The sequence below is a fragment of the Nannospalax galili genome, unplaced genomic scaffold, assembly GCF_000622305.1.
Source record: "Nannospalax galili isolate Female #2095 unplaced genomic scaffold, S.galili_v1.0 scaffold101, whole genome shotgun sequence".
Lineage (NCBI taxonomy): Eukaryota > Metazoa > Chordata > Mammalia > Rodentia > Spalacidae > Nannospalax > Nannospalax galili.
In genome coordinates this window covers 2,212,979-2,237,798 of record NW_008345700.1, presented here as the reverse complement: position 1 = coordinate 2,237,798, position 24,820 = coordinate 2,212,979, and the positions used below count along the sequence as shown (strand labels likewise).

At 54.3% G+C, this 24,820-nt stretch overlaps 2 protein-coding genes across 5 annotated transcripts in view; both read right to left on the bottom strand.

Moving 5' to 3' along the window:
* Window positions 1-841: 841 nt before the first annotated feature.
* Msantd1 (Myb/SANT DNA binding domain containing 1) lies at window positions 842-9,103 on the bottom strand. 2 transcript variants are annotated; one of them, XM_008841871.2, is made up of 4 exons: window positions 9,067-9,103; window positions 6,899-7,972; window positions 3,044-3,319; window positions 842-1,335 (listed from the first exon to the last, which is right to left on the bottom strand). In XM_008841871.2, exons 2-4 carry the CDS (start codon window positions 7,216-7,218, stop codon window positions 1,095-1,097), a joined length of 837 nt encoding a protein of 278 aa, XP_008840093.1. In that variant the 5' UTR covers window positions 7,219-7,972; window positions 9,067-9,103; the 3' UTR covers window positions 842-1,094. The 2 variants fall into 2 exon arrangements, with proteins under 2 accessions (XP_008840093.1, XP_017655769.1); XM_017800280.2 differs by lacking the exons at window positions 3,044-3,319; window positions 9,067-9,103 and having other exon boundaries at window positions 6,899-8,916.
* Window positions 9,104-12,098: 2,995 nt separating this feature from the next.
* Window positions 12,099-24,820, bottom strand: part of Htt (huntingtin) — a 144,412-nt gene continuing 131,690 nt past the window's right edge. For 2 of the 3 annotated variants that reach the window (XM_029567695.1, XM_029567696.1), the window contains 7 exons: window positions 20,840-21,030; window positions 19,186-19,300; window positions 18,867-19,080; window positions 18,271-18,376; window positions 17,087-17,249; window positions 16,797-16,957; window positions 12,099-15,871 (listed from right to left, as the gene is read on the bottom strand). In XM_029567695.1, coding sequence (XP_029423555.1) covers window positions 15,658-15,871; window positions 16,797-16,957; window positions 17,087-17,249; window positions 18,271-18,376; window positions 18,867-19,080; window positions 19,186-19,300; window positions 20,840-21,030 — 1,164 coding nt within the window. In that variant the 3' untranslated portion in view covers window positions 12,099-15,657. The remainder of the gene's footprint in view (window positions 15,872-16,796; window positions 16,958-17,086; window positions 17,250-18,270; window positions 18,377-18,866; window positions 19,081-19,185; window positions 19,301-20,839; window positions 21,031-24,820) is intronic. The other variant, XM_008841869.3, reaches the window with a different exon arrangement.

Genomic DNA, 24,820 nt, shown 5'->3' with positions numbered 1-24,820 from the left:
GACTCAGGCAAGGGGCTTCTGTGAAACGACAGAGGTGAGCTGGCCGCGGTGTGCCTTCTCCTGTGTCGGCTCACATACTCCAAGGAGCTTAGAGAAAACCCAAACTCTTCCCCAATAGGTGTGCGCACTGGGTGAGCTAGCTATCGCTCACAGGCCCCTGGGTGTGCACTGGGTGAGCTAGCTATCGCTCACAGGCCCCTAGGTGTGCGCGCTGGGGGAGCTAGCTATCGCTCACAGGCCCCTGGGTGTGCACTGGGTGAGCTAGCTATCGCTCACAGGCCCCTGGGTGTGCGCACTGGGTGAGCTAGCTATCGCTCACAGGCCCCTGGGTGTGCGCACTGGGTGAGCTAGCTATCGCTCACAGGCCCCTGGGTGTGCGCACTGGCAGTTTCCTGTGCAGGGTGCTCTTCCCTCTAGCACTTAGTACATGTGCAGCTCACTCTGCTGACAGAGCTGGAGCACCTTCATGGCTGGGGCCTGTGGCTCACTTAGCATATGACTGCTACCTCCAAGGCCCAGACCGCAGGCCGTGGAAGAACAGGCGTGGCTCCTGTGCTGGTGTGAAGCTCCGAACACATGATGAAAGGGTTACCAGGCACCGGTGGCACTGGGGTAATAGGTACATTGGCGCAGTCACAGCAGACCCTACGGAGGAAGGACACGGGACTCCCCTTTTCCTGTGGCACCAACCTGCACCTGACCTGTGCTATTTGTTTTTGCTTGCAGCAGGAGACTGGGGGGCGCAGGAGCTGTCACCCCAGTGCTTCCCCCTCACACCAGAGAAAGTGAATTCTACTTCTAAGCAATAATGGAAAGTACACATTTAATATCAAAAGCCATTTCAAGTATCATCGAGAGTGACTACACTGGAGAGCAGATCTGGGACCTTCTCACTGGGAGTGGCCCTGCAGTCCCCGGCCCGTGTCCGAGGAAGGCTGTTAATGCTGGAGATGGGGGTCCCACGGTCTCCCAAGGCCACTGGGGTCCTGGAAAGCCCTTTAGAGCAGCCCGTGGAGGCTAGACTGAAGCCTGTCCCCTCCCTGGAGCCCTGCCTGGGTGGGAGGGCCCCGAGCCCAGGTCCACCCCCGGCAGGCTTAGACGTTGGACTTAGCGATGATCTTCTCCAGCAGGCTCATCATGCGCTCCTGCAGCTGCAGGCTCTGCACCTGCAGGATGTTCTGCTGGTCCAGCACGCGGCGCACCTCCCGGCACGTCTCTTCCATGGCACGGCTCAGCCTGCGCTGCTCCTCCAGCATGGCCTCCAGCAGCCGCAGCTTCTTCTTCTGCAGGTGGCAGCTCTGCACCTTCCGCTTCTTCATGGGCCGCTCCTCTGACCTGCGGGGAAGAGACAAGGTGGTCACAGGGCCTGGGGCACGGGGGCTACCTGACCCTCCCAACCACCCCACAAACGGACACTGAAGCCCCAGGAGGACTTGCTGAGAGAGGACAGAGAGAGAGAGAGAGGAGAGAGAGAGAGAGAGAGAGAGAGAGAGAGAGAGAGAGAGAAACTGTGAGCCACAGTCACTGCTGGCTTGTCGGAGGAGCTGCCCACAGCTGAGGTAGCATCCCAAGCCCACTAAACTTGGTGGGGCTCAATGGTGGAGAACCCACCCCAGTGAGAGAGGAGGCTGGGTAGGGAGGTGCTGGGCAGTATGTAGTACTTGGTACTCCTAAGGGAAATGGAGACTCTGAACCCTGCTGGCCTGTGACAGACAGAAAAATAAGTCTAGAATGACGACTTGCCCCAAGCCCTCTGTCTCCCGGTATGCTTTGGGGCAGGGAGGCAGGAAGATGGACCCGATGGTTCCCTTCCAAGTACCCCAGGGGTGTGCTGCTAGACCCTCAATGGATAGTAAGAAGCTGTCAAATCCTTCCAGAACCCAAAGCCTATTCTGGTGCCTGCCTGCCAGCACCCAGCCTCTGCTCTGTGTGCCCTGGTGCTGGCCAGTCTCTGGACTATGCTCTGTGTTCTGAGCAGAGTGGGTGACCAGTCAGCTTTGGGGACAGAAGAGTGGGGCTTGGCCCAACCTTGTAGATCCCTAGGCAACTGAGCCTGGGAACTGGGCTTGGTAATCCAAGGGAACAATTGGCCATAAATCTCAGGCCTCCTTGCTAACTTCTTCTGGCTTCAATGAAGACAGATATTGTCTGAGACCTTTAATGAGAAATCTCCTCTGGGAAAGGGCGCTGAGTGGATTAGGCAGAGGCTCCCTGCCCCAAGGATGTTAAGTTCAGAGACCTCCATGGAGACACCTTCCTTCCTACCTTCTGTCAGGCAGACCTGACCTAGGAGCAGGAGAGAGCCTGCCTCAAAGCCGCATTCTTCCTAGTTTCTTCAGCTGGCCAACTCTGCTTTTACTGTGGAAGTCCATCCTAAATGTCTCCTCAGAAGTGCCGGCTCTGGGCTCCCTGGCCTGTGGCCACAGGGTATCTCCTGCTTGCCCCCTGACTTCCCCTTACTGTGCAGGCACAAGCATAAGGCCAGCACAGGCTTGCAGCATGACGACAGAGGAGACAGACAGGACAGGACAGGACCCACCCACTGCTCAGGAGGTACAGCCTAACATCCTCTCCACACCGAGAAGATCTGTTCCTGGGAGAGAAGTAGGGACCCCCAAACAAGGTCCATATCGGGGTGCAGGGCAGGCAGGGAGGGTACACTTGGGTCAGGCCCCATGTCATCTTTTTTTGATGCTCCCTGCCACCCTCTGAGGAAGTACTGATTTATCCCCATTTTACAGGAGGGAGATGGAGGTCAGAGAGGTCAAGGAACTTTCCATGCAGCTTAGGAGATGATGGGAACCACAGGCCATCTGTCCACTGGCACTAGAGTCCTTGCTGCTCTGAGGCTGACCCAGCCCTGAACCAGGCATACAACTGCAGCCTCTGCAGCTAGTCAGGGCAGAGGACACCACAGTGTGACAGCCTGTGCCACTGCTAGCCCCCTGCTCTGAGCACTGGAGCCTGGCCTTCAGGGGTGGGGCAGGGACTGGGGGCACCAAGGCGGTCCTGGGTCAGGAGAAGAAGAGCGAGCACACACTACCTGAACTTAAGGGACAGTAAGCTGGAGGAGCTGTCGGAGCGATCGTCCTCGAAGCGGCCTTCGTAGGAGCACTGGGTATACGGTAAGTACAGAGGGGTGGACTTAGCGGACGGCGACAGAGACGCCTCAGTCTGGGACGTGGAGGGCCCCGGTTGCTGGCCATCCGGCAGTTTGCCCTCACAGGACTCGGGGACTTTGGCCAGAATCCTATCAATGGCTAGGTAATAGGGCCAGTCCGGCGGGACGGACTCGCTATCTGTCATGCATTTTAGTTTCCTGAAACGAGAGACAAGAGCCAAGTGAGAAGTAGCCTGTCCTGCCTGCCCCGGGCAGAGTGGCACACAGGGGTTCCCAGAGGGAGCCACGTTGGCACGGGCAGGAGCCACTCTGCCAGCACAGGCCTCCCAGGAAATCAGCCAGGCTCTAGGGCCCGGGAGAAATTGGACAGAAGAGTGGCTTTGGGATCTGCATAGCCTTTGGGTGTCAGAAAGGAAGCCCAAATGTGAGCAAGGGCACCCAAGGTGTGGGAAGCACCCAAGGTGTGGGAGCTTGGGGCTGGCTCCTGCAGGCCCCTGCCTTTCTGTGGGCTCTCAGCTCCCTACAAGGAGCTCACACTACTTTGTACTAAGCTAAACTGCAATGATGAAACTATGTGATAGTGGTAGGAAGTTACAACAGCAGGTATGGAATTCTACAGAGACACTGCCAAGAGAGGAAACAGGAGGGTCACAGGACAAAAGGTCCATAGCTCTGAGCCCCTCTCCCCCTAACACTAGCTTGCTGTGTGACCTCGGACAGGTTCGTTAACCTCTCTGAGTCTTCATTTTTTTGCCTTAGTAAAATGGAGATGAGAGAGTAACCTCCTCACAAGGCTAAAGGGAGGGTTTAACAACAACAATGCCTGGTACCCGGCAAACAGCAGGCCAGGCCCCAGTGTTGCTTCTAGCAGAACCTGACAAGAAGCCATACTGGCCTTGTCGCTGTGCTGCTGCCACCGGTCCATCCCTGAGGAGAGCCTGACCCAGGTCTTGAACCCACAGCCTGCCCAGAGACGGTAGGGCTGGGGGGTGGGCACCTTCTCACATTGCCTGGCACCCTCCTCTTCAATGGGGCCTGGGCCAAGGGTCTGCCCAGTGTGGCCAAGGCCCTCCCAAGCCTTGTGTCCTGCCGTGGGTGGGTCCTGCCTCACTGAGAGGCCTGTCACATCCCTGTCCTCTGTCATCTTCGGAAACAGGAGGGCTGGGGAGACGGGGCACAGGCTGGTGGGCAGCTCTGGCCAGTGGCTGAAGAGGCCACAGGTGGGGTAGGCAGGGAATCTTGGACTTCAGGGCCACCTTTGGCCCACATGGGGCTTCTTTGTTAGGGGTTAGCCCTGAATGCAATGGTGCTGGAGGGCTGAATGAGCCAACACAGGCGCAGTCTGTGATGAGGGCTGCTGCCGGGACTGGCCACGGTCAGCCACAACAGAAGCTCTGGCATGTGGAGTGGCTTCAGCAGAAAGCAGCCCTCGGTCACATAGGGCAGGGCACAGGCTACTCTGCTCTACGCGAACAGCAGGGGGACCATCAAGCTACCCTGGGGGCACAGGGAAGGGAAGGCTCACCACTGACTGGTGTCATATCAGCCTTTAACCCAGGCTCCTCTGTGGACCCTCCAGAGAACCTCCCCCAGCTCTCTCTGCTCCACTCAAGCCAGCCCACTCCTTGGAGGGATAGGGGAAGCCTGTCTCCACTGCAGGGCCTCCTGTAGTCCAACAAACCATGGTCCATAGAACCTAGCTACCCATTTGGATTTCCATTAAGTCAGAAACCCTTAATATATAAAGAGCTCTTGTGAAAAACTAAGAAAAGATGGGGGTGGGGAGTAGGAGTGGATAGATAAAGAACAGGTCAAAGCCTGATTAAGAAATGTACAGCAGGACCTCTCTGGGCCTCAGCTCCCCCTTGGTGAAGAAGGGCTGATACTAGCAGCTGTGGTCTGCATGAGCTTCATAAACTGTGAAGTGCTATGCCTCCCAACCCCAGACTGCAGTGGCTGCCCCTCCCCATGCACTCTCATCTCCTGGGCCACCTCAGGAGTGGAGATAGAATCCCTCCCCTGGGACTCTGGGGAAGGCTTTCAGGATAAATAATGAATAACCCGGCTAGACACTGTGAGCTATCGAGTCAGAGAAGCTGAGGAAACGGCCATGGTGTCTCCTCCTTCCCTCAGGAGCCCCTTCCTCACTAGAACGAGGCCCTGGGGACTGGGGGAGCCAGGCAGGATGATCCATGGTCACCCATGTGTCTATGTCTGCCCCTGCTGGCAGCAGACTTGCCTCTCAGCCCTTCTATCATGAGACAGAGGCTCAACTTTAACATCAGTTACGCGAAATGACTCCAATGCCAGCAGCCCTGAGCAGCTGCTAGAGCTGTGGGTTTTGGCTCCTGGGCCTGGCTTGGGGCCAACATCGAGGGTCAGAAACAGGCCGCAGACAGAACAGGCTCCAGACCCTCTCACTCCTCCCAGAGCCATAAAGACTCAAATCAGCACAGTTAGAAATGGAGTCTCAGGGGCTCATGATCTGCCCTAGGCCTTCCTGGGCCTCCCAGGCTGCCAAGGTGCAATTTCCAGTGGCCGGTAGGGCTCCCCTCCTGCCTTGCTCGGGGCATCTCCTCACCTGTACAGCATGAGCTCTCTCTCCCACAAAGTGTGGCTCAGTTACCCACAGATGGGGCTGGAGGCCAAGTCTGCACCCAGCCTTCCCATCTGCCCAATTCACCGGCCAACCACCAGCACCCTTGTGAGCTCCTTGGGACAGCCCCTCCAGTTCTGACCCCAGACAGGCTCCTGAGCAGCCCTAGGCCAGTCTGTCTAGGCTGACTACTGGGTGCTCTTAGCTACTGTGATTCCCCAAGAGCCTCCAGCTCCTACCGTGATCCCTGTCCCTCCCCAAACCCACCTTATCAACACGCCCTTCACTTTATACCATGACCTTCATCTCTTCTGCCTGTAAAGTCCACGACCTCCATCCGATCCATGACCCCTGCCCTGCCCGTGACTCCTTCCACACAGGCCAGGCCCACCATGGCTGTCCCCTCTTGAGGCCAACACTGCCCCACTGTCCTTCCTATAAGCTCCCCAGGCTCTCCTCCAGCTGCAGGCTGGGGACATTCAAACAGATGCAGTGAGGGCAGAGAAGGGGCAGACCTAGAGACCCCACTCGGAGTCCCAGGGCCAGGGCTGTGTGTCATCTGGGCAGGTCCCCAAGAACTCTTGCCAACCCCAAGGCTGAACACACGTGAGGAGCTCGCTTGGTACTCCAAGTCTGAGAGCATCAAGACCAGGCAGGCCTGGGAGTTGAGCCTCTTTTTCACTCTAGCCTCAGTTTCCCTATGTGTAACAAGGAAACCCTATACTCTGTGAACCTGGGTGTTGCGGTGGGGCAGGCAGAACCAAGCCAGGCTGGTGACCTGTAGATCCAGCTCAGGAAGAGGGGGCTATTGTTCAAGTGAGTGCTACCCGTGTGGCGCTCACCTCTGACCACTGTGGGGGCAAAAGACAAGTCCAGTGTGGTCTTAGAACCAGCCTGGCAGTGGTACAGCCCTAGCCCTGGCCCCAGGAAGTCAAGTACATGCCCAGCCCTGTCACCCTGAGAGTTCCTGACCAGTTCTCTGCCTGTGGGCCTCAGTTTCCCTATCTTCTCAGTAAGAGGCTACACAAATAGTTTCTGAAGGCCATCTTGCCCCATGGGGTGCTGACCCACAGGTAGGGCACCCAGTCCAGGCTATACATAGCCTTCCTGCCTCAGAACACTAGGAAGCCAGGAGTGCAACAACCACCTGGGTCCTCCCACTCGCCATCCCAAGTGCCCACCTGTACTGGAAGGTCATGTTGGTGATTTTGATCTTGATCTCCTCGCCTAGCCGGCGCTCCCCAGTCATCTCAAAGAGCTTGCTGGCCATCTTCTCGTACACCTTGGCGTTGCGCTTGGTCTGCTTGAGCTCGTCGAAGAACTCCTCCCAGACCAGCATGAGGCCGCGCATCTCGGCGTCGGTCCAGTTGCGGGCCCGGCGGTGCTTCTCAGTCTGAGGGGACACAAGGTAGCTGGGCACTTCGGCTGCAGCCATGCTGGAGGCACCTGCAGGGTTAAGGATGGCGCTCAGGCAGGGCCCCAGGCCCGGCCAGCGCACCATGAGCAGGAGGCAGTGCACCGGTTCACTCGCTTGCTTGAGGCAGCTCCACGCTCAAAATGGGGCCTACATCTGACAGGCAGGAATTTAGTTAAAAGCTTTTAAACGGGAAACGTCATTTTGATGTCACGTTTCCATAGCAACAGAGCAACTGCATAAGCTACAACAACAGAAACCTTTTAACTGAAAGCACAGGAATCAGGGCTGCACTGACGGGCCATCAATATTGCAGCGAGTGGCTGTGCCCAAACCCACCATGGCTCTAAGCCCTCCTCCCACTTGGCCGGCCCATCAGGCCTTGAGACCAGAGGAGACGCCTGCTTCAGCTGCACCAGATAGGCTTCTGCATGAGGGACCCAGGTAGCACCCTCACCTCAATCCCATCCGGTTTGTAAAAGCCTGAGTCCAAGACAGACAGTGGGCTGCAACCCAAGGTCCAGGGTCAGAAGGGAGATGGAGGACCCCGGCGCTGCCCTGATGCGGGAACTGCTCGTGGGGCCCCTGGCTAAGAGACTACCCTCTCTCAGAGGCCTGCTTGACTTCACCGAGGCTGGGTTCTGGGTTTCCCCGACCCCACCTCCGCAGCCTCCTCCTCCTCCTCCTTCTCGGCTCTTCGCTTCTCTTGCAGCACTCACTCAACATCCTGGGCCACAGGTTGTATGGATGCTGGGAACCCACGCCGATCAGTCCTGCCTTGGTCAGCCGTGCAGGCCAGTGGGGCATGGACACTGACCTTCGTGGGGGCAGATGCCCAGCACTGATGGAAGAAGCAAGCTGGGCTGAGATGAGGAGGCACATCCAGAAAAACTGGCAGAGGCCAGAGGTGCCCTCAATGGCCCAAGGCAGGAAATAGCTGGGAGCTTGTCCTCAAGAGACATGGTAAGGCTAGGGTGGGGGACAGGGCAAAAGGCAGGCCGAGGGACTAAAATGCCCACAGGGCTGGGCAGGGACCCCAGGGGCAGGAGAGCAGGAGCATGGAACATGGTCTGTGGAAGGAAAGTGCCACCACAGAGCGTCAGTGGCTAGCATCTGGAACGTGAAAACAAACAGGACTCCATGGAATCTAAGGCCCCTCTGCTGGTGCCTGTGGACACATTGCCCAGCCTGCTTGCAGGATCTTAGGGGGCCAGTGGGCATTCAGATCTGTCCTTTGCCTGACCAAAGACAGAAGGAGCTTAGTCTGGAGAGGACAGTGTCTCTGGGCTCTGTGTCTTTACACAGGACTCTGGGTGGAGGGAGAGCAGTGTGAGCTCTAGTTCAAAGGGGAAGCCCTGGGAGGGCAGCAGGGGGCAGCCTGGAGGTCTTACCGTGCCCCTTCATAGGTCAAGGGTCAAAGCTGGCCCTGGGCTCCTAGGTACTGGCTGAACCCTTTCTTCTCTGGACCCTGGAAGTCTAGGGACCCCGAGAAGCCATTCCTACTGCCCGCTTTGTAGATACCTCTGGGAGCTTTGCGATGGTCCCCAGATCCTCCCCTCACTGTCAGGGTCAGGTATTGGTCAGGCCAGACACACTGCTGGCTTGCTAGCTCGATGCTGTCCCTTAGCACTGAGCATGGATCTGGGCCTGGCTCTCAGAGCTCTAGGCAGTGCAGTGTGCCTAGAAAGCCCCTCCTCCAAGAAGCTCAGGGATCTACCGCAAGGAGGAAGGCTAGGGTCATGCCTCATTGCCATTTTCTGCCCAGGACTACAAGGGCAGCACCACTCAGCAAACACAGAAAGAGGTCTTACTCTGCAGATCAGGCTGGCCTTGCTGAGTACTAGGATTAAAGGTGTGTGCCACCAGGCCAGCTTCAAACTGCAAGATTTTTTTTTTTCTTTTTGGTCTTTTTGAGACAGGATCTCATCAGCTGACCTGGAACTCACCAGGCTGGCCTTGAACTCAGACATCCACTTGCCTCTGCCTCCGGAGTGCTGGGATTAAAGGTGTACGACACCATGCCTGGCCCAAACTGCAAGTTTTTTATTAGGCTCACTCTGACTTTAGTACGGAACCCCAGCCTCAGGGTCCTCATCTCCGTACTAGAACAGAAACTGGCTGATTATAAATGGCTAAGCAAAATACTAGTCAAGGAGACACAACGCCTTTGGGGCTCTGGGGAGTCATGGAGTTCCCACCTGCCATCTCCCGGCCCATTCTACCAGTCCCCTAGGAGCATCTGCACAGCGCAGCTGCTGGCCAATGGATGTTGCCCAAGGTCGAGCAGGCACAAGGTGGCAGAGCCACTCTGGCAAGAGCTACCTCAGGGCCACACTATGATCTGGGTGGCATCTTCAGGGGGTGAGATGGGCTCCCAGCTCTTCTGAGGCTTGTGAGCATCAGAAGCCCCAGGAAAGGGTGTTCTCTAGGTGCTCTCCAAGAGTAGAGCCATGGCCTGTCCTCCAGGAGCTGGGCCAAGTCCCAACTGCCCCCAACTGGGGGCGGAGTCAGTTTCCTCCTTCAGAGGTGCACTCCATACCTTGGCACAGCTGCATGGCCTGCTGGGACCCTCAGTTGCCACAGGATTGGGAGGCAGAGGGCCAAGGACTGGGCAACCAGCAGCACCTGCAGGGAAACGGCAGGGTAGGTCAGCTTAGCAAGTATCCTTCGGGGGCTAGACATAAGGTTGGTCCTGCTTGGAGCAGGTGAGATCCATGTTCTAAGGGTCTGTTTCTCCTCTAAAGAATGAGGCTGGGCCCAACCTGACACTCTTTCCATTTGGCATTTATGGAGCCTGTTCAGGCTACAGGAAACTAGCTGACTGGGATAATGGAGGGAGGCCAGGAACCTTTTGAGAACAAGGGGCTGTGAAGAGAGCCCATGCTGGTAGGCAGAATTTGGATGAAGGACTTAAGACTTGACAAAAGCCTGAAACACTGTGGAACGTGTGTGCACATATATGTGGTAGTACTTAAGTACAGCAAAGGGCCTTGAGTCACTAAGCAGCGTACACTGATCTTGGAGGTGAGGGAGGGGTGACCTGTCTGGCTGATAAGAGGGGTCATGACCCACATTAGGACTGGCCTGTCCCAGTTCCCTGGGCCTCATTGCCTAGCCTGGAGTAGAGGTCAGGGTGCCTAGTTTGCATGCTAGATGTTGCCATCCATTTCCTATGTTAACATGGAGCCTAGACCCTTAACCTTAACCTCTGCCTCAGTGGACAACCTCCCCGCCCCAACTGCAGCACAAATGCCTACCCTTGAAGTAAAGAAAACATCCCCTCCAGGACCCACCTGCTGTCTTCCGGCCCCTTGGAGCTTCTGCAGAGTGCAAAGCCTGGCCAGGGGGGCAGGAGGGGGATGGAGGCACTCTGGGAGCAGACGACTCAGGCTTCATGCCAGAGGAGCTATAGGACTATAGATGTGGATTCCAGAAATGTCTCAGTTACTGCCCAGTGCTCAGTCCACCTCCACCCATGGGCCCCTGGACTATTGGTTGTGTTCATGGGCTACAGATGAGGCTCCTTCTGATCTGGCTGAGCTGTCACCTCATGTGGAGACAGGACCCATACCTGTTCTTCCTGTGACAGCTCCTAGGAAACCCAGAGCCTGGCCGAGGCACATTTAACTCACCCTGGCTTCCCTCCTCTGGCACTGTTAGTCCATGTTAGACTCCTTTGAGAAACTCCTTCAGAATGCCTTTTGGAACAAAGTTGGAAACAAATACCACAGCAAAGGGCAGAGGAGCCCCAAACCTTGTGTTCCTGAGCCCACCAGGCAGGAGGGCAGGGCCTGCTCTGGTGAGGGTAGCAGTGGGTTGGTGTTTCGTGGTGGTGGCTGGGGTGAGCTGAAGACATCCCCAGAGGCTCACCCTTATCTTTTCAACTAGCCTGGGCCCATTCCTTTCTGGAACTACCACCCATGCCAGTTGTGCCAAGGGCCTGCCTGTCCACAGGGAGGACAGGGGTGCTTCATTTCCCTGAAGTTGCCAGGAGTCAGGTGGCTCTGAAGGTCTTAAGGGTGAGACCACCACGGTCCTGGAGTTACGGCTGATGAGACAGATTTAGGGAGTTGAAATGACTTCTGTGCCCCCATCAGTCAAATGCTTAAAAGCCACTGACCAGGGACCTATACATGATGGGGTATCCACCAGGCCCTTCCCAAAGAGGGCTCATCACCCTATGCAGAGAAGAGACCCCATGCCCTAGAAGGGCTGGTGGCATGCACTGGCAGAGCTAGTGACGGCTGCATGAGCGATCTGGCTGCCTCGGCCTATCAGCCATCTGCCATCCCTCCTGGCACTGGCCTCAGGGCCCGCTGCACTGAGAGGCCACGTAGACAATTGCTGCCTCCTGGCTGGAACCCCACAGAGGAAGACACAGCCCAGCATTATTTTTGGAGCTGGAGAGTAAAGTACTGGCACCTTCAGGCTCAGCCAGCTAAGAAGGCTGGCTACCTGGTGCAGTGGGCCACAGATGTCTTAGAGGAAGCGGGAGGTCTAAAAAGCTACAAAGGACAGAGTGGGCACTGCAGACACAGCAGTGAGGCTAGACCACAGGTGCAAGGACAGCTGTGTTCGGGGGCAGCAGGGTTCATCTGGGCCAGGAGCACAAGATGTCAAAGGCCCCGTGTGAGAACAGGACCTCACCATCACGCCAGTGCCCTGGAGCCATGTGTAGAAGCTAAAACAAAGGGCCCACATCCAGGGTCTTGCACAATGAGCTTAAAATGCCAATTACCACCACAGCTTGGCAGACCACAGAGCTGGGCAGGGCTTGTGACTGCCCCTAGGCCTGGGCCCAATCCAGGGCACCTAGACTCCTGGCCATACCTGTCATGCTGCCTGAACCCTACAGTGTTAAGATGGCTGCTGGTGGGTAGACTTGTCCACTGGAGAAGGGCCCTCCTCCTCAAACGCTGGAAAGTAGGTTCTCATCAGTGAAGGAAGCCTCAAATAGCAACAACAGATGGTTTAATTGCTCCTTTAATTCAGTGTACAATGTCTGCAGTTTAAAAATTTTAAATATACATCTCATGTCAGTCCTTCCTTTTGGAAGTAGACAGGTCTGGGTTGGGCTCCAGGATGCACCCATCACAGCCCTGCTGGTTCCCAGTGCAGCCAGGCCTGGACAGGAGGCCCTAGAATGTAGCCAAACCTTTGCAGAGAGGTGCCTGCCATCTAACCCATACACCAAGCTTGTGGCAGAAGCTCTGCTTCCAGACACATTTGAGGGGAGGGGTTCCTTTGATGGCACTGAAGTGTGACAGGCACACATGGAGGGTGGCCCTGAACCTTCAGACCACCTTCAGTTGTCACACAGCTCTGAGTGGGTCCTTCGTTCCTGGCAGCTCCAGGCCCAGCGAGGGACAGTTCTTACAACCTGTGCCATGCCGAGCTCTCCACTCAGCCTCAGCAGCCCCGTGTCTTCCTACTCCCACACATCACCCCCAGAAGATAGCTCCATATCCACCTTGGCAGCGGTCACAGTCTCAGTACTCAGGCTGAGGGAGGGCAGTTTAGTTAAAGCCCAAGTGGGACTGAGTGGGGAAGGATGCTCACAGGTGGTGAGACTAATTCTGCACCCTCACAAATGTACAAGTGCGACGCAGCCCGGTAACGTGGAGGCAGCTTCCCCCTGCCGTGAGCCAAGTTATTGCTGTGTAAGACCCAACCCGGCCAGGCTGAGGGCAGAGTCGCTTCATCCAGAAAGTGCTCCTGCCAGGAAAGGGGCCGTGTAGGGGTGGAGCCTTTTTTGACACTGCCTTCGGTAAGGCTGGAGGTGGCTGGGCTCCACGCTTCCCTCTGAGGACATGCACAAGTGAAAACGTGAGAATAAAGGGCACTTGGCAGTTGGAAAGTCACCTCCATTTCAGTGGGGCCAGCAGTGCGAAGGAGGCACATTTTGGAGAAACACGCTTAAGTGCACTGCCAAATATTTCTACCCTGGTTTCACTAAAATCTTTCCTGACAGCACCAGCAGGAAAACAAAAACAATACCCTGCCTCTTGCCCTAAAACTTTACAATCAATATAACATTTTTGATAAAATTTGGGACTCCATAGATTTTGAAGAACTTGAGGAAGTCTTGGTCCCAGTCGCAGAGTTAGGAAGGTGGAGCGTGGTCTCCAATGGGCCAGAGCTGCGTCTTCTACTGAGTCCCATCTGTAGACGCTGGACTCACATGAACGAATGTGGTGGGTCTAAGAAAAGTCAACTTCCAGGAAGACTGACAGGCATTCCTAGAAGCCTTGCATATGTCTTGAGAGGGGTGTGTGTGTGTGTCTGTGTGTCTGGTGTGTGTGTGTGTGTGTGTGTACACATAAATACAACTCTGGGTACGTACACACAAATGCACGCACATCTGTGCCTGGGTAACTTTACTCAAAGTCCATCTGCACCTCCTGGTTGTGGCACCTATCACCAGAGCTGGTACCAGCCCCAATCTAGGTTGAGTGTACAGTTATGAATTCCAAGGGGAATAGCTCCAGATTTTACATCACCATGTCATTTCACACAAACTTAAAACATCTAGCCATGAACATCACCAGGCCTGCAATATGCCCATCTCTGTTGGACCAACCTAGGGGTAGGGCTGCAGCACCTTCTGAGCATGGTCCACAAGCACTTCCAGTGGGAGCCTTCAACAGCAAAGGAGAGTTGGTGACTTTCATTTAAATTCAGTTGTTCCCTTAAGGCCCTTTTCAAAGAATGGGTCCATGTCCACTGTTCATGCCATCCTGACACCAGAATAGGCTGGTGTGGCTTGGGCTGGGAGTAGATGGGGGGTGCTACAAAGGCAGATCACACCAGATGTGAGAGGTTGTTGTGCAAGGGGGACTCTATGGGCTCCCACACATGTGGGTGGTGGGGAACCCTGCATCCCAGCTGACCTCCAACTGCCAAGATGGGAAGGCAAAAGGGAATTCAGGGGTCTCAAGGAAGCATTCTATGGACTCAAGTACAGTTAATTAATCTGATGGATTGAAAGTTCTTTCCTCCTGTGCAGCCTCTGCCTCCCGTTCTACACCTGAGAAATACCATCATGACCTAGATAGCTGGTCAGCACAGCAGTCAAGGCTTGCTTCTGGGGGACTGGGAAGCAGAGAACCTGCCCCGCCACACAGTCAATCAGCAAGCAGAACTCACCCACTATCCAGAGCTCATTGTCATTAAAATATGACTGGGCTACTCCGGACTTGAGCCTTGGGAAGAAGTGGCGATTTTGACAAGCATGTGGGGCTGAACCAGAGCCGCAGGCTGACCTGATACTAACCTTTCCTTCTGCATCTCATCCTGCTGAGGCTAAGCCCTTCCTGGGATCTGATAGGCACAGGTCCATTTTCTCCTGGGCTAACACAAGCAAATTCAGGAGCAAAAGAGGGGCTGAGGTCCATCCTTAACACTCTCTAGGACACCAAGTGAGTCCTCAATCACAAAGAGCTCAGACAAACCACAGCTCAGAGACACCTCAGGGGTATAAGGCCAGCACCCACCTGGCCACCCACCGTGTAGATGCAAGATGACAGCTTCCACAATGGTCAGCCGGCTCCTGGGCAGGCTACGGCCCAGCTCAGCCAGGACCAGGGTTGTGGTTATCGAGGGTGGCCTGAGTGCAGCAGAGGCTGCTCGTGGCCAGGTGGGCTGACTGACAGGGAGGTTGTGTCCCTCACTGTTGGGCGGAGCTTGTCTGAGGACGTGTGCTGCAGCAAGGACAGGCCTCTTATGCCCCTAACAGTGGAGAGCAGCTCTCCGAAGCCCTCAGCTGGGCCACAGGGAGGAGTCTTGCTTTAGGCAACTGACACCAATACCTCTCTCTGTTCAGGATTAAAGTGAGAAGTATGAGGTGGAAGTGTCTCAGGTATTGGACCAAACTGAGCAGCTACAGGAGAGGGTGTGGTAGCCAAAAAGCTCATCCACTTCCACAGACTTTGTCACATGCAGCACAGGCCTTGCAAGTCACACACTTTACACGGGCATAGGAAGAGTTACATTAAAATTAATTTCTTTACTGATATAATTAAATTTTAAGTCCTGAGAAGAAAACAGAAAGGGAGACTGGCACTGGGCATTTGGCGCCCCCGTCCCCAGCCCACGCACACCACTGTGTTCCGTGTCCAGACACTGGTGTAGTGGGTGTGCCCTGCTGGGGAGATGTGGGCGGGAACTCTCCAGCCCAGCGGGACAGGAGGGCTCAGGACCACCCGGCAAGAGCCAGGACTTCTGCTCCACATGCCAGGGCAGCTGCAACCCAGCGACCATGGCCAGGGGATGCTAGGAAAAGGACAAATACCTGGTCAGCAAGCACTGCACCAGTTGTGGTGAGGCCAGGACCTAGGACTCAGGCTCAACCCCAACATAGTGCATGTTCCCCGTAGGGCCCCTTACTGCAAGACACCCTTGTCACTGGCTGTCTGCCCACTTGACGCAAGGGGAAGCCTGCAGTGACCAAGGCAGCTCCAGCAGATGCTTGGTGCAGGTTCCTGGAGGCTCTGGCTGCCTCCTCTTGGCCTCTTGTGCCACAGGTACTCAGCAGGTAGTGACCTTGTGGACGTTTTGCAAACAAGCGAGGAGCCGGTGGTATGGGCTTCCTGGTGCTGCCACCATCTCAAACACAGACTGGAAAGCCCTGCGATCAAACTCCTCCTCTATCTGGTGTCTGTAGAAGTCTGTGGCAACCAGGCAGAAAAGGTTCACATCCACCTGCTCCAGCTTGCCCATCCTGCTGATGACATGTGGAAGGCTGACAGAGGAGTCAAGGGAAAATGACAGCAAAGGTGGAGGAGAGAGACTCCTGCAGGAGTGCCTTTCCTGACCAGGCCACATCATAAACGGGTCCAGGGAGGATAGAGGACAGCTAAGGCAGAGGACAGCCTATGTCACAGCAGTAGCTGTAGCTGTTCCAACCCTCTCCCATCTGCAGCTGACTATGTGCCCAGGAGGGCAGGGGTGGGAAGGCAGAGGGGCCCAGGAATGGAAGCAGCACAGGTGGGGTGCTGGCTCCCAGTGCTCTGTGCAGCAGCACTTACCTGGGCCAGGTTTCCTACACAGCTCTAGAGGCCGGCGTTCCCACTCACCCTGCTTCGGTGCAGGGAGGGCAGAGCCAGGGCCCTGCCTGTCAGGCCCTCCCAGCACTTGGGGTGAGGCTGTGCTGTCAGCACCAGGACAACCGCGCTGTTTGGAGGCTCTCGTGGTTGTGGGGGAAGCTGCCAAGAGGGGAACTCCTGGCAGCACTGCCGGGGCGGGAGATGGAACTTTACTTATGACTTTCCCCAGGAGGGTGACCATGGCATAATGATGAGGGCTAATGAGAAGCAGCACAGGGAAAACCCCAGAGGGACAGAGCAGGCCAGTGGATGGCCAGCCTCAGGGCCAGCAGCTCACCTGAGCTGCCCTGCCTCCCCTTCTGCTCCCCTCCCTCAGCACCACACGAACGCATGCACACGCACGCACACACACACACACACACACACACACACACACCCCACCCCCACCCCCACCCCCAGCTGGTATATGCTTGGACCTTCACTCTGGGTCCGTTAAGATCCTATGCCTTTGGGGCTGAATAAACATTGCCTTGATACGGAGTTCTGCAGGAGAGGTTTCCAGACATTTAATGAAAGCTCAGTCTGATGCTGAGAGACGGGAACCTACCCAGGGAAGGATACATCGCTGAAACCCACGGGCTGGTAGATGCGCTGACAAAGAAGCAGGAGAGGCTCCACATGGCCATGGCAACTGGGGTTCTCTGTGTGAAGTTGGACAGGGACAGCATGACCCAGTCCCGGACCATGGATGACTGTCCACCACTGTGCAGAGTCTGAAATACCTGGGAAGGAGAGAGATCCTTGAGCATGGGGTTAGGCTGTGGGAGAGGATCCTGGGCAAATCTATTGGAAGTCTGGGGTTGACTCTGCATCTGTTCCTCCTGCTCTGCCCCACACATGGACACCCTTACCTTATACACTACAGTAGCCATGAACTGTGGGTATGGCTGCTGGTTGGATAGGAACTCTCCAATAACTTTGTTCATGACATCTTGAGGTGGGAAGAAGTCATCCAAGAACTGAGGCAGGATCCTCGCCACTACCCTGGCTTCACAGGGAAACCCCTTCCGGATCCTGGAAGGAGGGGGGTTGATCAGATTCTCACCCCAGCTCCCGGCCCTCAGCCCTGCCCCACAGAGTCAACACGGTCTAGGGCTTTAGAGGCCCTTGACCCCAGGGACGCGAGAACTAGTATATGAGCTTTCCTTTTGTTTTGTTTTTTTTTTTTGAGCTGGGGTCTTCTTGTAGCCATAGCTGGCCTGGGACTTGCTATGTAGACCAGGCTGGCCTCAACCTCACAGAGATCCACCTACCTCTGCCTCCTGAGAGTTGGGATTAAAGACGTGTGCCACCATGCCTGGCAAGGGTATGAGTTTTGAGAAGGTCCTGACAACTGCCTTTTCCTTTGTTGTTCTGATGGAACTGGGCACAAGCTGAGTCCCCACCAAAGGGACACAATGCAGAAAGGGGTGGGAAAGACCCAGAAAGGACAGCAGGCACCGAGTGGAGTGCTGCTGTTACAGAACAGACTCCCACACTCGGCATGAACTCTTCACTATCACGTGATCCAATGCCTGGTGCACTGCTGTTGACTAGGAGTTCTTCTCCTCAAACCTGGACTCATCTACGCTCCTGATTCTTCTTTCAAGGGACTCTAGCACTTTCCCCACAGCAACACCCCTTTCACTGCTGAAGACAGTGATCTGTGACTATCCTCCTAAAGCACACGCCACTGCAGAGTTGCACGGAGGAGTGCGAAGTGACTCAGAGCCTGGGCTGTGCCTCTGCTCAGCAACGGTGCCTCCCCGTAGATACAGCCAGCACCCAGGTGCACTCCTGGAGTGCTTATTTTTCCCACTGGACTGTGAGCTCCACAAGGTGGTGGGTTGGTTGTGTGCCTGCATGGGCCCAGCTGTCCCTGAATCTGACCATGCGGTGGTGCTCTGTGAACACACATACACTGGAAAATGCCTGCAGAGATGCATTTTAAAATTCAAGAGGTAAGCAAGTACACACAGAAACACTCCATCTGGGTTTGGCTCCAGGACAGTTAATGGCTAAGGGGAATTAGGGGAAAGTATGTAGCATTTCTTACCTATCAAAGAGAACAGACACCCGTTCCATAGCAACAATCACGGACTCGCTGTCGGGTGTTACGGGGCTGGGGTCAGAGGCTCTGCCTGGACTGGCTTTTTCCTTTCCTGAGACAGAAGCACTCAGTAGGTTACAGACGGAAACCTAGGAATTTCGAAACCAGCACACAGCCGGCCCTCACCTTGACAGGCTCTCACTATGCAGCTCTGGCTGGCCTGGAACTCACTATTGCGGACCAGGCTAGTCTTGAACTCACAGAATCCATCTGTCTCTGCTCCGAAGTTCTGGGATTAAAGGTGTGCAGCACCACATCTGGCTTTACAGAGGACTATAACAAGTAGGCAGAGACGCTCCAAAAGCAGGTAAAACTCTAGTAAGACAGGACCAGCTCAACCCCCAACTCTCAGTCTCAGTGGCCAGAGGCAGCTCTGATACCTATACATGGTGGTGTCATGTCAGCTGCTCCTTTGCCTTGGGCCCGAGAATCTCTCAAAAGCAACAGGGTTGGCTGAGGGCCACATTAATGCTGCTACAGCAAAGGTCTGGCCTGTGCCCAGAACCCCTAGGATCAGTCTGTGACCCTCACAATGCACTCACCTGTGTACATGCAGGTGAGCATCAGACCTAGGGCTGCCATGGCCCGATGAGGACTATGCACATTCACTCTGTCCACGCTTAGCTTGACCAAGGATTCTGTGTCTAGCCGAGAGAGCTGCTCAGACAGCAGGAGGCGTTCCAGACCTCGTAGAGCACAGTGGTAAATGATGGAGGGGGTAGACTCCTCACTTCCGGACAACATCACTCCACACATCTAGATGAGAAGAAAGACTTGTTCTATTCCTCCGCCTAAATCCAGACTGACCCACCACTGCAATCACACAAAACGCTCAGAGGAACCCCGCCAGAGTCCTCTCACCTGAATCACTGATGCTGAAAATTCTGGTCCCACATCCAGAGGGTAGTTTTCCATCAGGTAGAACGCAGTAGCACACATCACCAGCACGTGCTGCTGGCTGTGAATGTTCACGCAGCTGAGAAGGGAAAGAGCAGTCATACCCAGGCATCTATGGAAGCCCTGTCTGCAGTGGGGAGAGTTCACAGCACGCCCATCCACATCTACAAGTGCAGAGCCCTTGGCTGCGCTAGCTTCTCCAGACTGCACCTAACAGCCCGTGGACCATACTGCCCCCAGAGCTGCATGGTCTCAGCCTAGTGTGCCACTCTGGACACTGCACCTCTGTACAGGCAACTTCACACTTCCAAGTTGGTGATGCCTATGGATTCCTCATGTTCAGGGTGCCTCCTCAGGATGCCCATCTGATCCCTGTGTGGCTCACACCAACTTGTAATACTGTAACTCATAGGATCTCCCACTGGGACCTGTCTGCCCCATGGCAGCAGTGGGGACCTGGCTGGTCTATGACCGGACCGATGCCTCCATAACAAAGGAGCCACACACTATCTCTGCCTTTGTAGGTGTGTTCAAGGAACACTGTCACTAAGACGTGTGCCACTGTTTTGCATGTGACCTGAAGCAATGAGCAAGCTCTGTGACCTGACTGGGCACAGCAAGCTCCCGACACCCTCCCCAGTCCTCTGTGTCCTCATCACAGATTGTACTTCCACACGACCTGCCCAAACCTGCTCCAAGCCAGGATCATAGGGACAGTGGCTGGCTGCCTACCTTCCACACATGGCAATCACTGTCCAGAAAGGACTACAAGGAAGAAGGGCCCTCCCTCAAGGTCAGCACCCCACTCCAACTCTGTTGCCAACTCTGCTGGGCCCCTAAACTGCACTCCTCATCCTCACACTGTCAGGGCCCCACCACTTCACAGCAGCCATGTCTGTCAGCCCAAGACAGCACCGTCTCCAAATCCTCCATTTAACTTTCCTCCCCATCTCTCAACCTGAACCCATCATAGAACACCCGGCTTTCCTCCCAGCCCCTCTCACCTTTGCTCCTAACTCATGCCCTCAAATCTGACTGCCCAGCTCCCCCATGTATATGTGTCACAGCACTTTCTTCTGCTTATAAGGCCGAGCTATGACGGGTTCAGCTCAATTCTAAGGGACCAGCAGCAGAGCTATGCACAGCCACATGTAAAGCATTTTCATGGGGAGGTAGAAATCAGAGCAAAGGGCTTCACAGGGAGCATAGAGGTAGCAAGAACTACTGAGGTGGCTGAGCCTAGCAGAGGATGGACAGTGCCCAAGGAAAGTGACAGAGAGGCAGGACTCTTAATTGTGCTGTGGACATCCAAGAAATTGAGACACACATTTGTGTCCTTGGGTCTTACTGCCACTGTTTCCTAAAAAGGGTGCCCAAATGGGTTCCCCGTCTGTCACCTGGCCAGGGATCTGGCTTGCACTTACTGTTTTTGAGACACGATATCACCTGCAGCCTGGGCTAGCCCTAAACCTGTGGCAATTTTACTGCCTCAGCCACTCAAGTACTGGGATGACAGTATAAGTCACTATGCCAGCTCTGGTATACTTTAAAAGTCAAACAGAGCCCTTTATTTAGCCTACGTCAAAGCCTGTAGCCCATCCATCCAGGCCCCACTCACTGGGCTATTCCTTTGAGGTTGGACAGTAGGTAGTCACTGACAACTGGGATGAGTTGCTTTGCAGTGTCATCCAAGAGGTCACACTCCAATACGTAGAGGATGCCGTGCAGGGCCCCAATCTGGCTGGGCAGGTGGCTGCTCCTGAGTGTATTCTCCAGCAGGCGGCTGACTGGCTCTGCTACAGTCTTGTCCTGGACACAAGCACAGACAGAGGCTGCTGGAGGTGACTGACAGCTGATGAACCAATGGCCTGCTTCCCTGAAGCTGCAAGGGCTGTCCCCTTGGCTCCAGTAGAGTCCAGCGCGCAGTGAGTCCACATAGCAGCTAGAGACCCATCCAGAGAGGCTGGCATACAGCACCCAGAAACCTGAATTCGGAGAGGGAGATAGGGAGGTATACCTTGTTAAGTTCTAGATACTTCTACTGCTATGACAAGCACCATGGCCAAACCACCTTGAGGAAGGAAAGAATTTGTTTCTTCTTATCTCCCAGATCACAAGTTCATCACTGAGGGAAGCCAGGGCAGGAACTCAAAGTGGATGCCTGAAGACAGACTCTGAAGCACAGATCAAGAAGGAATGCTGCTTGCTGGCTTGCTCCTCTGGCCCATGCTTTCTTTTTTAAAAAATATTTTTATTATTTTAGCTGGGCGTGTTGGCGCACGCCTTTAATCCCAGCACTTGGGAGGCAGAGGCAGGCAGATCTCTGTGAGTTCAAGGCCAGCCTGGTCTACTTAGTGAGTTCCAGGACAGCTGGGGCTACAGGGAGACCCTGTCTCAAAAAGACCAAAAAAAATTTTTTTTTATTTTTGTGTATGAGTGTATTATCTGCATGTATGTGAATGCACCTGTGTTGTACAATGTCGCGGAGGTCAGAGGAGGGCGTCAGATTCCCCTGGAACTGGAGTTAAGGACGGTTTGTAGCTGCTGTGTGGATGCTGGGAATCAAACCCAGGTCCTCTGCAAGAGCAGTCAGTGCTCTTAACCACTGAGCCATCTCTCCAGCCCATCTGGCCCATGTTTTGTTGTTTTTTTAAAAAACATTTTAGTTATTTTTATTTTATGTGTATGAGTGTTATGCCTGCATGTAGGTAAATGCACCCGTGTTGGTGCACTGCCCGCAGAGGGTAGAAGAGGCTGTCAGATATCCTGGAACTGGAGTTACGGACAGTTATTAGCTGCCATGTGGGTGCTGGGATTCGAACCTGGGTCTTCTGCAAGAACAGTCAGTGTTCTTAACCACTGAGCCTTCTCTCCAGTACCTGACCCATGCTTTCTTATACAAACCTGGGCACTCCCACATCACTCAACAATCATGAAAATACCTCATAGACACATTCACAGGCCAATTCAATGAAGGAAATGCCTCAACTGAGGTTCCCTCTTCCCAGGTCTATCAAGTTGACAACTCAACCTTAACTAGGACATTAGCGTAGGAAGTGTGGCCCGCGTCTACACTTGCTTTCCTTCCAGAGCTGTGATACATGCTGGGCAGAGGTGCCATGTACCTAGCCCCCACAGACAACACTGGACTCTTGAGCTCTGTCAGCTTCTGCTGGAACATTTCACATGTGTTGTCTTGGCTTCTTCCCTGGGGAGCTGTGTCTGCATCCATTGGGACAGCATCTCACATCTGGTCTTCTGGGCTTAACTCACACACCTCCTCCCTTGGCTGATTTTCCTTGAGTCTCTTCACTACAATGAATCTTAGCTCTTGCTCCTTCTAGCAAAAACCTGTGGTAGTCATGAAGGGCCTGACATCGATCTGAGCTAACCTGGACTGAGTGTGGCAACCTAGCACACACCCTGACTCAGGACTCCTACAGCAGCAGAAAGTGCCCAGGAAAGGTGGGGTCTCAATTTGCTACCATCAAACAAGAGGCCATCATGCTATCCAGCCCTCCTTAGGAGTCTGATGGTCTTGGTTAGCTGAAGAAGGCTAATCTTCTTTGCTAGTTACTTTCTTCTCACTCCCTTCCCAGGCTGTGCCCACGGAGTTGTGTGGGACCTTCCCAAAGACAGCGTGCACCCAGGCCTCCAACTTGACTTCTACAAGCACAATGCCAGGATGTGCTGTTGAGGGCTGCAGATTTGACAACAGTGGACAAAGAAAAGTGAAAGCTTGGGTGTACGTTGTGGAACACATTTCATGGTCATGCCATCCCCATATCAGAGAAACTGTGATGATTTGCACTCACACAAAACCCTCACAAGCATAGGCCTAGAAACATTCCCTCCTAGCAGGGGTAGGTATACCAGGTACACATGATCCTGCCCCAGCTGCCCTTGGTCTTGGGAGGCACAGGTGTATAGGAGGTGGACGGTTAAGTGAAGGGGGTGGGATGTCTTCATGTATGCGGCTTTTGGGATGCTGCCCAAGCTGGGTAGGACTTTTCAGTGACGTAGCTATTTTGGAGTCACTCAGGCTCCTGCAGTAAACCCTCACCAATGTTCCCATGAGTAAACCTAATAAACTTTCTGGTTCACCAAGCTGGACTTGGATAGAACTGCTGCTTTGGTCGGTCACCAGTGACCTGAGAAGAATAGTCCTTTGTTCAAGTTTCCCCAGAAAAAGTAACGCAGCCATGCAACACTGTCTGCAGTGAGGTCAGGCTGAAAGCCTCTCAGAAGACAACTGTCTTCAATGACGACACCCATGTGCACAGAGCTGAGAACTGGGGCCATGTGCCATCCTGCCTTGGGGTCTTTCTTTAAAAACCATTTATTATTTGCCTGATGTATTTGATTTATATTTTGCCTGAGGATCTGGGCCCAAGTACAAAACCACAGTTACAATGAAAGCCAAGTTGGCAGCTGATGCCCCATGGAGGAAAACAGACCTCCCACAAGGACAGTCCTGACAGCACCCAGAGTATACCTACTCTGAACAGTGTTCACACAAAGGGCTGATGTGTTCATTGTTCCTGCTCCTTGGATGGCACTAAGTCACCAGTGTGGCCCAGGCTATGGCTCACCCATGCTGGACACCTGCTTTAGCCTCTGAGTTCAATGACAACAGATTCTATAGAGGAGCAGCAAGGGAGGTGGGAGCTGTGTTCTGCCATAACCTGCATGTCCTGGCTTTGTCAGTCTGCACAGGGTTGGATAGGTGTGCGAGAGCAGAGGCCAGCAGGTGCTGGTGGCTGCCATGGTGGTGATGGCAGTACTGTTACTGCTGACAGGCAGGTCCATGTACGGCGGGGGAGACAGACCCCAGGAGGCTCCTTCTTATCACTCCTGCGGCAGCCCCATGCCTCGCACACAGTAACCACTCATGTCTACTAAACAAGTTTTTTAAAAAAATATTTATTTTTTTTTATTTTATGTGTATGAGTATACTGCCTGCACGTGAGTGTACCTGTGTCATGCAATGCCCACAGAGGACAGAAGATGCGTCGAATTCCCCTGGAACTGGAGTTACAGACAGTTGTTAGCTGCCATGTGGGTGCTGGGAACCAAACCCGGGTCATCTGCAAGAATAACCAGTGTTCTTAACTGCTGAGCCATCTCTCCAGCCCCAAGTTTTTTATTTTTTTACTTATTATTTTTTATTTTATGTGTATGTGTGTATTGCCTGCATGTAGGTAAGTGCACCTATGTCATGATGCCTGCAGAAGTCAGAGGAGGGTGTCAGATCCCCTGGAACTGGAGTTATGGACAGTTGTTAGCTGCCATGTGGGTGCTGGGATTTGAACCCAGGTCTTTTGCAAGAACAACCAGTGTTCTTAACCGCTGAGCCATCTCTCCAGCCCCAAGTTTTTTATTTAAAAAAAAAAAACTTGTATATGGCCAAGTGTGGTGGCGCACACCTTTAGTCCCAGCACTCGGGAGGCAGAGGCTGGCGGATCTCTGTGAGTTTGAGGCCAGCCTGGTCTACATAGTGAGTTCCAGGCCAGCTGGGGCTACAGGGAGACCCTGTCTCAAAAAGAACAAACAAACAAACAAACAAAACCTTGTCTATGTCTACATGTAAGCATTGGAT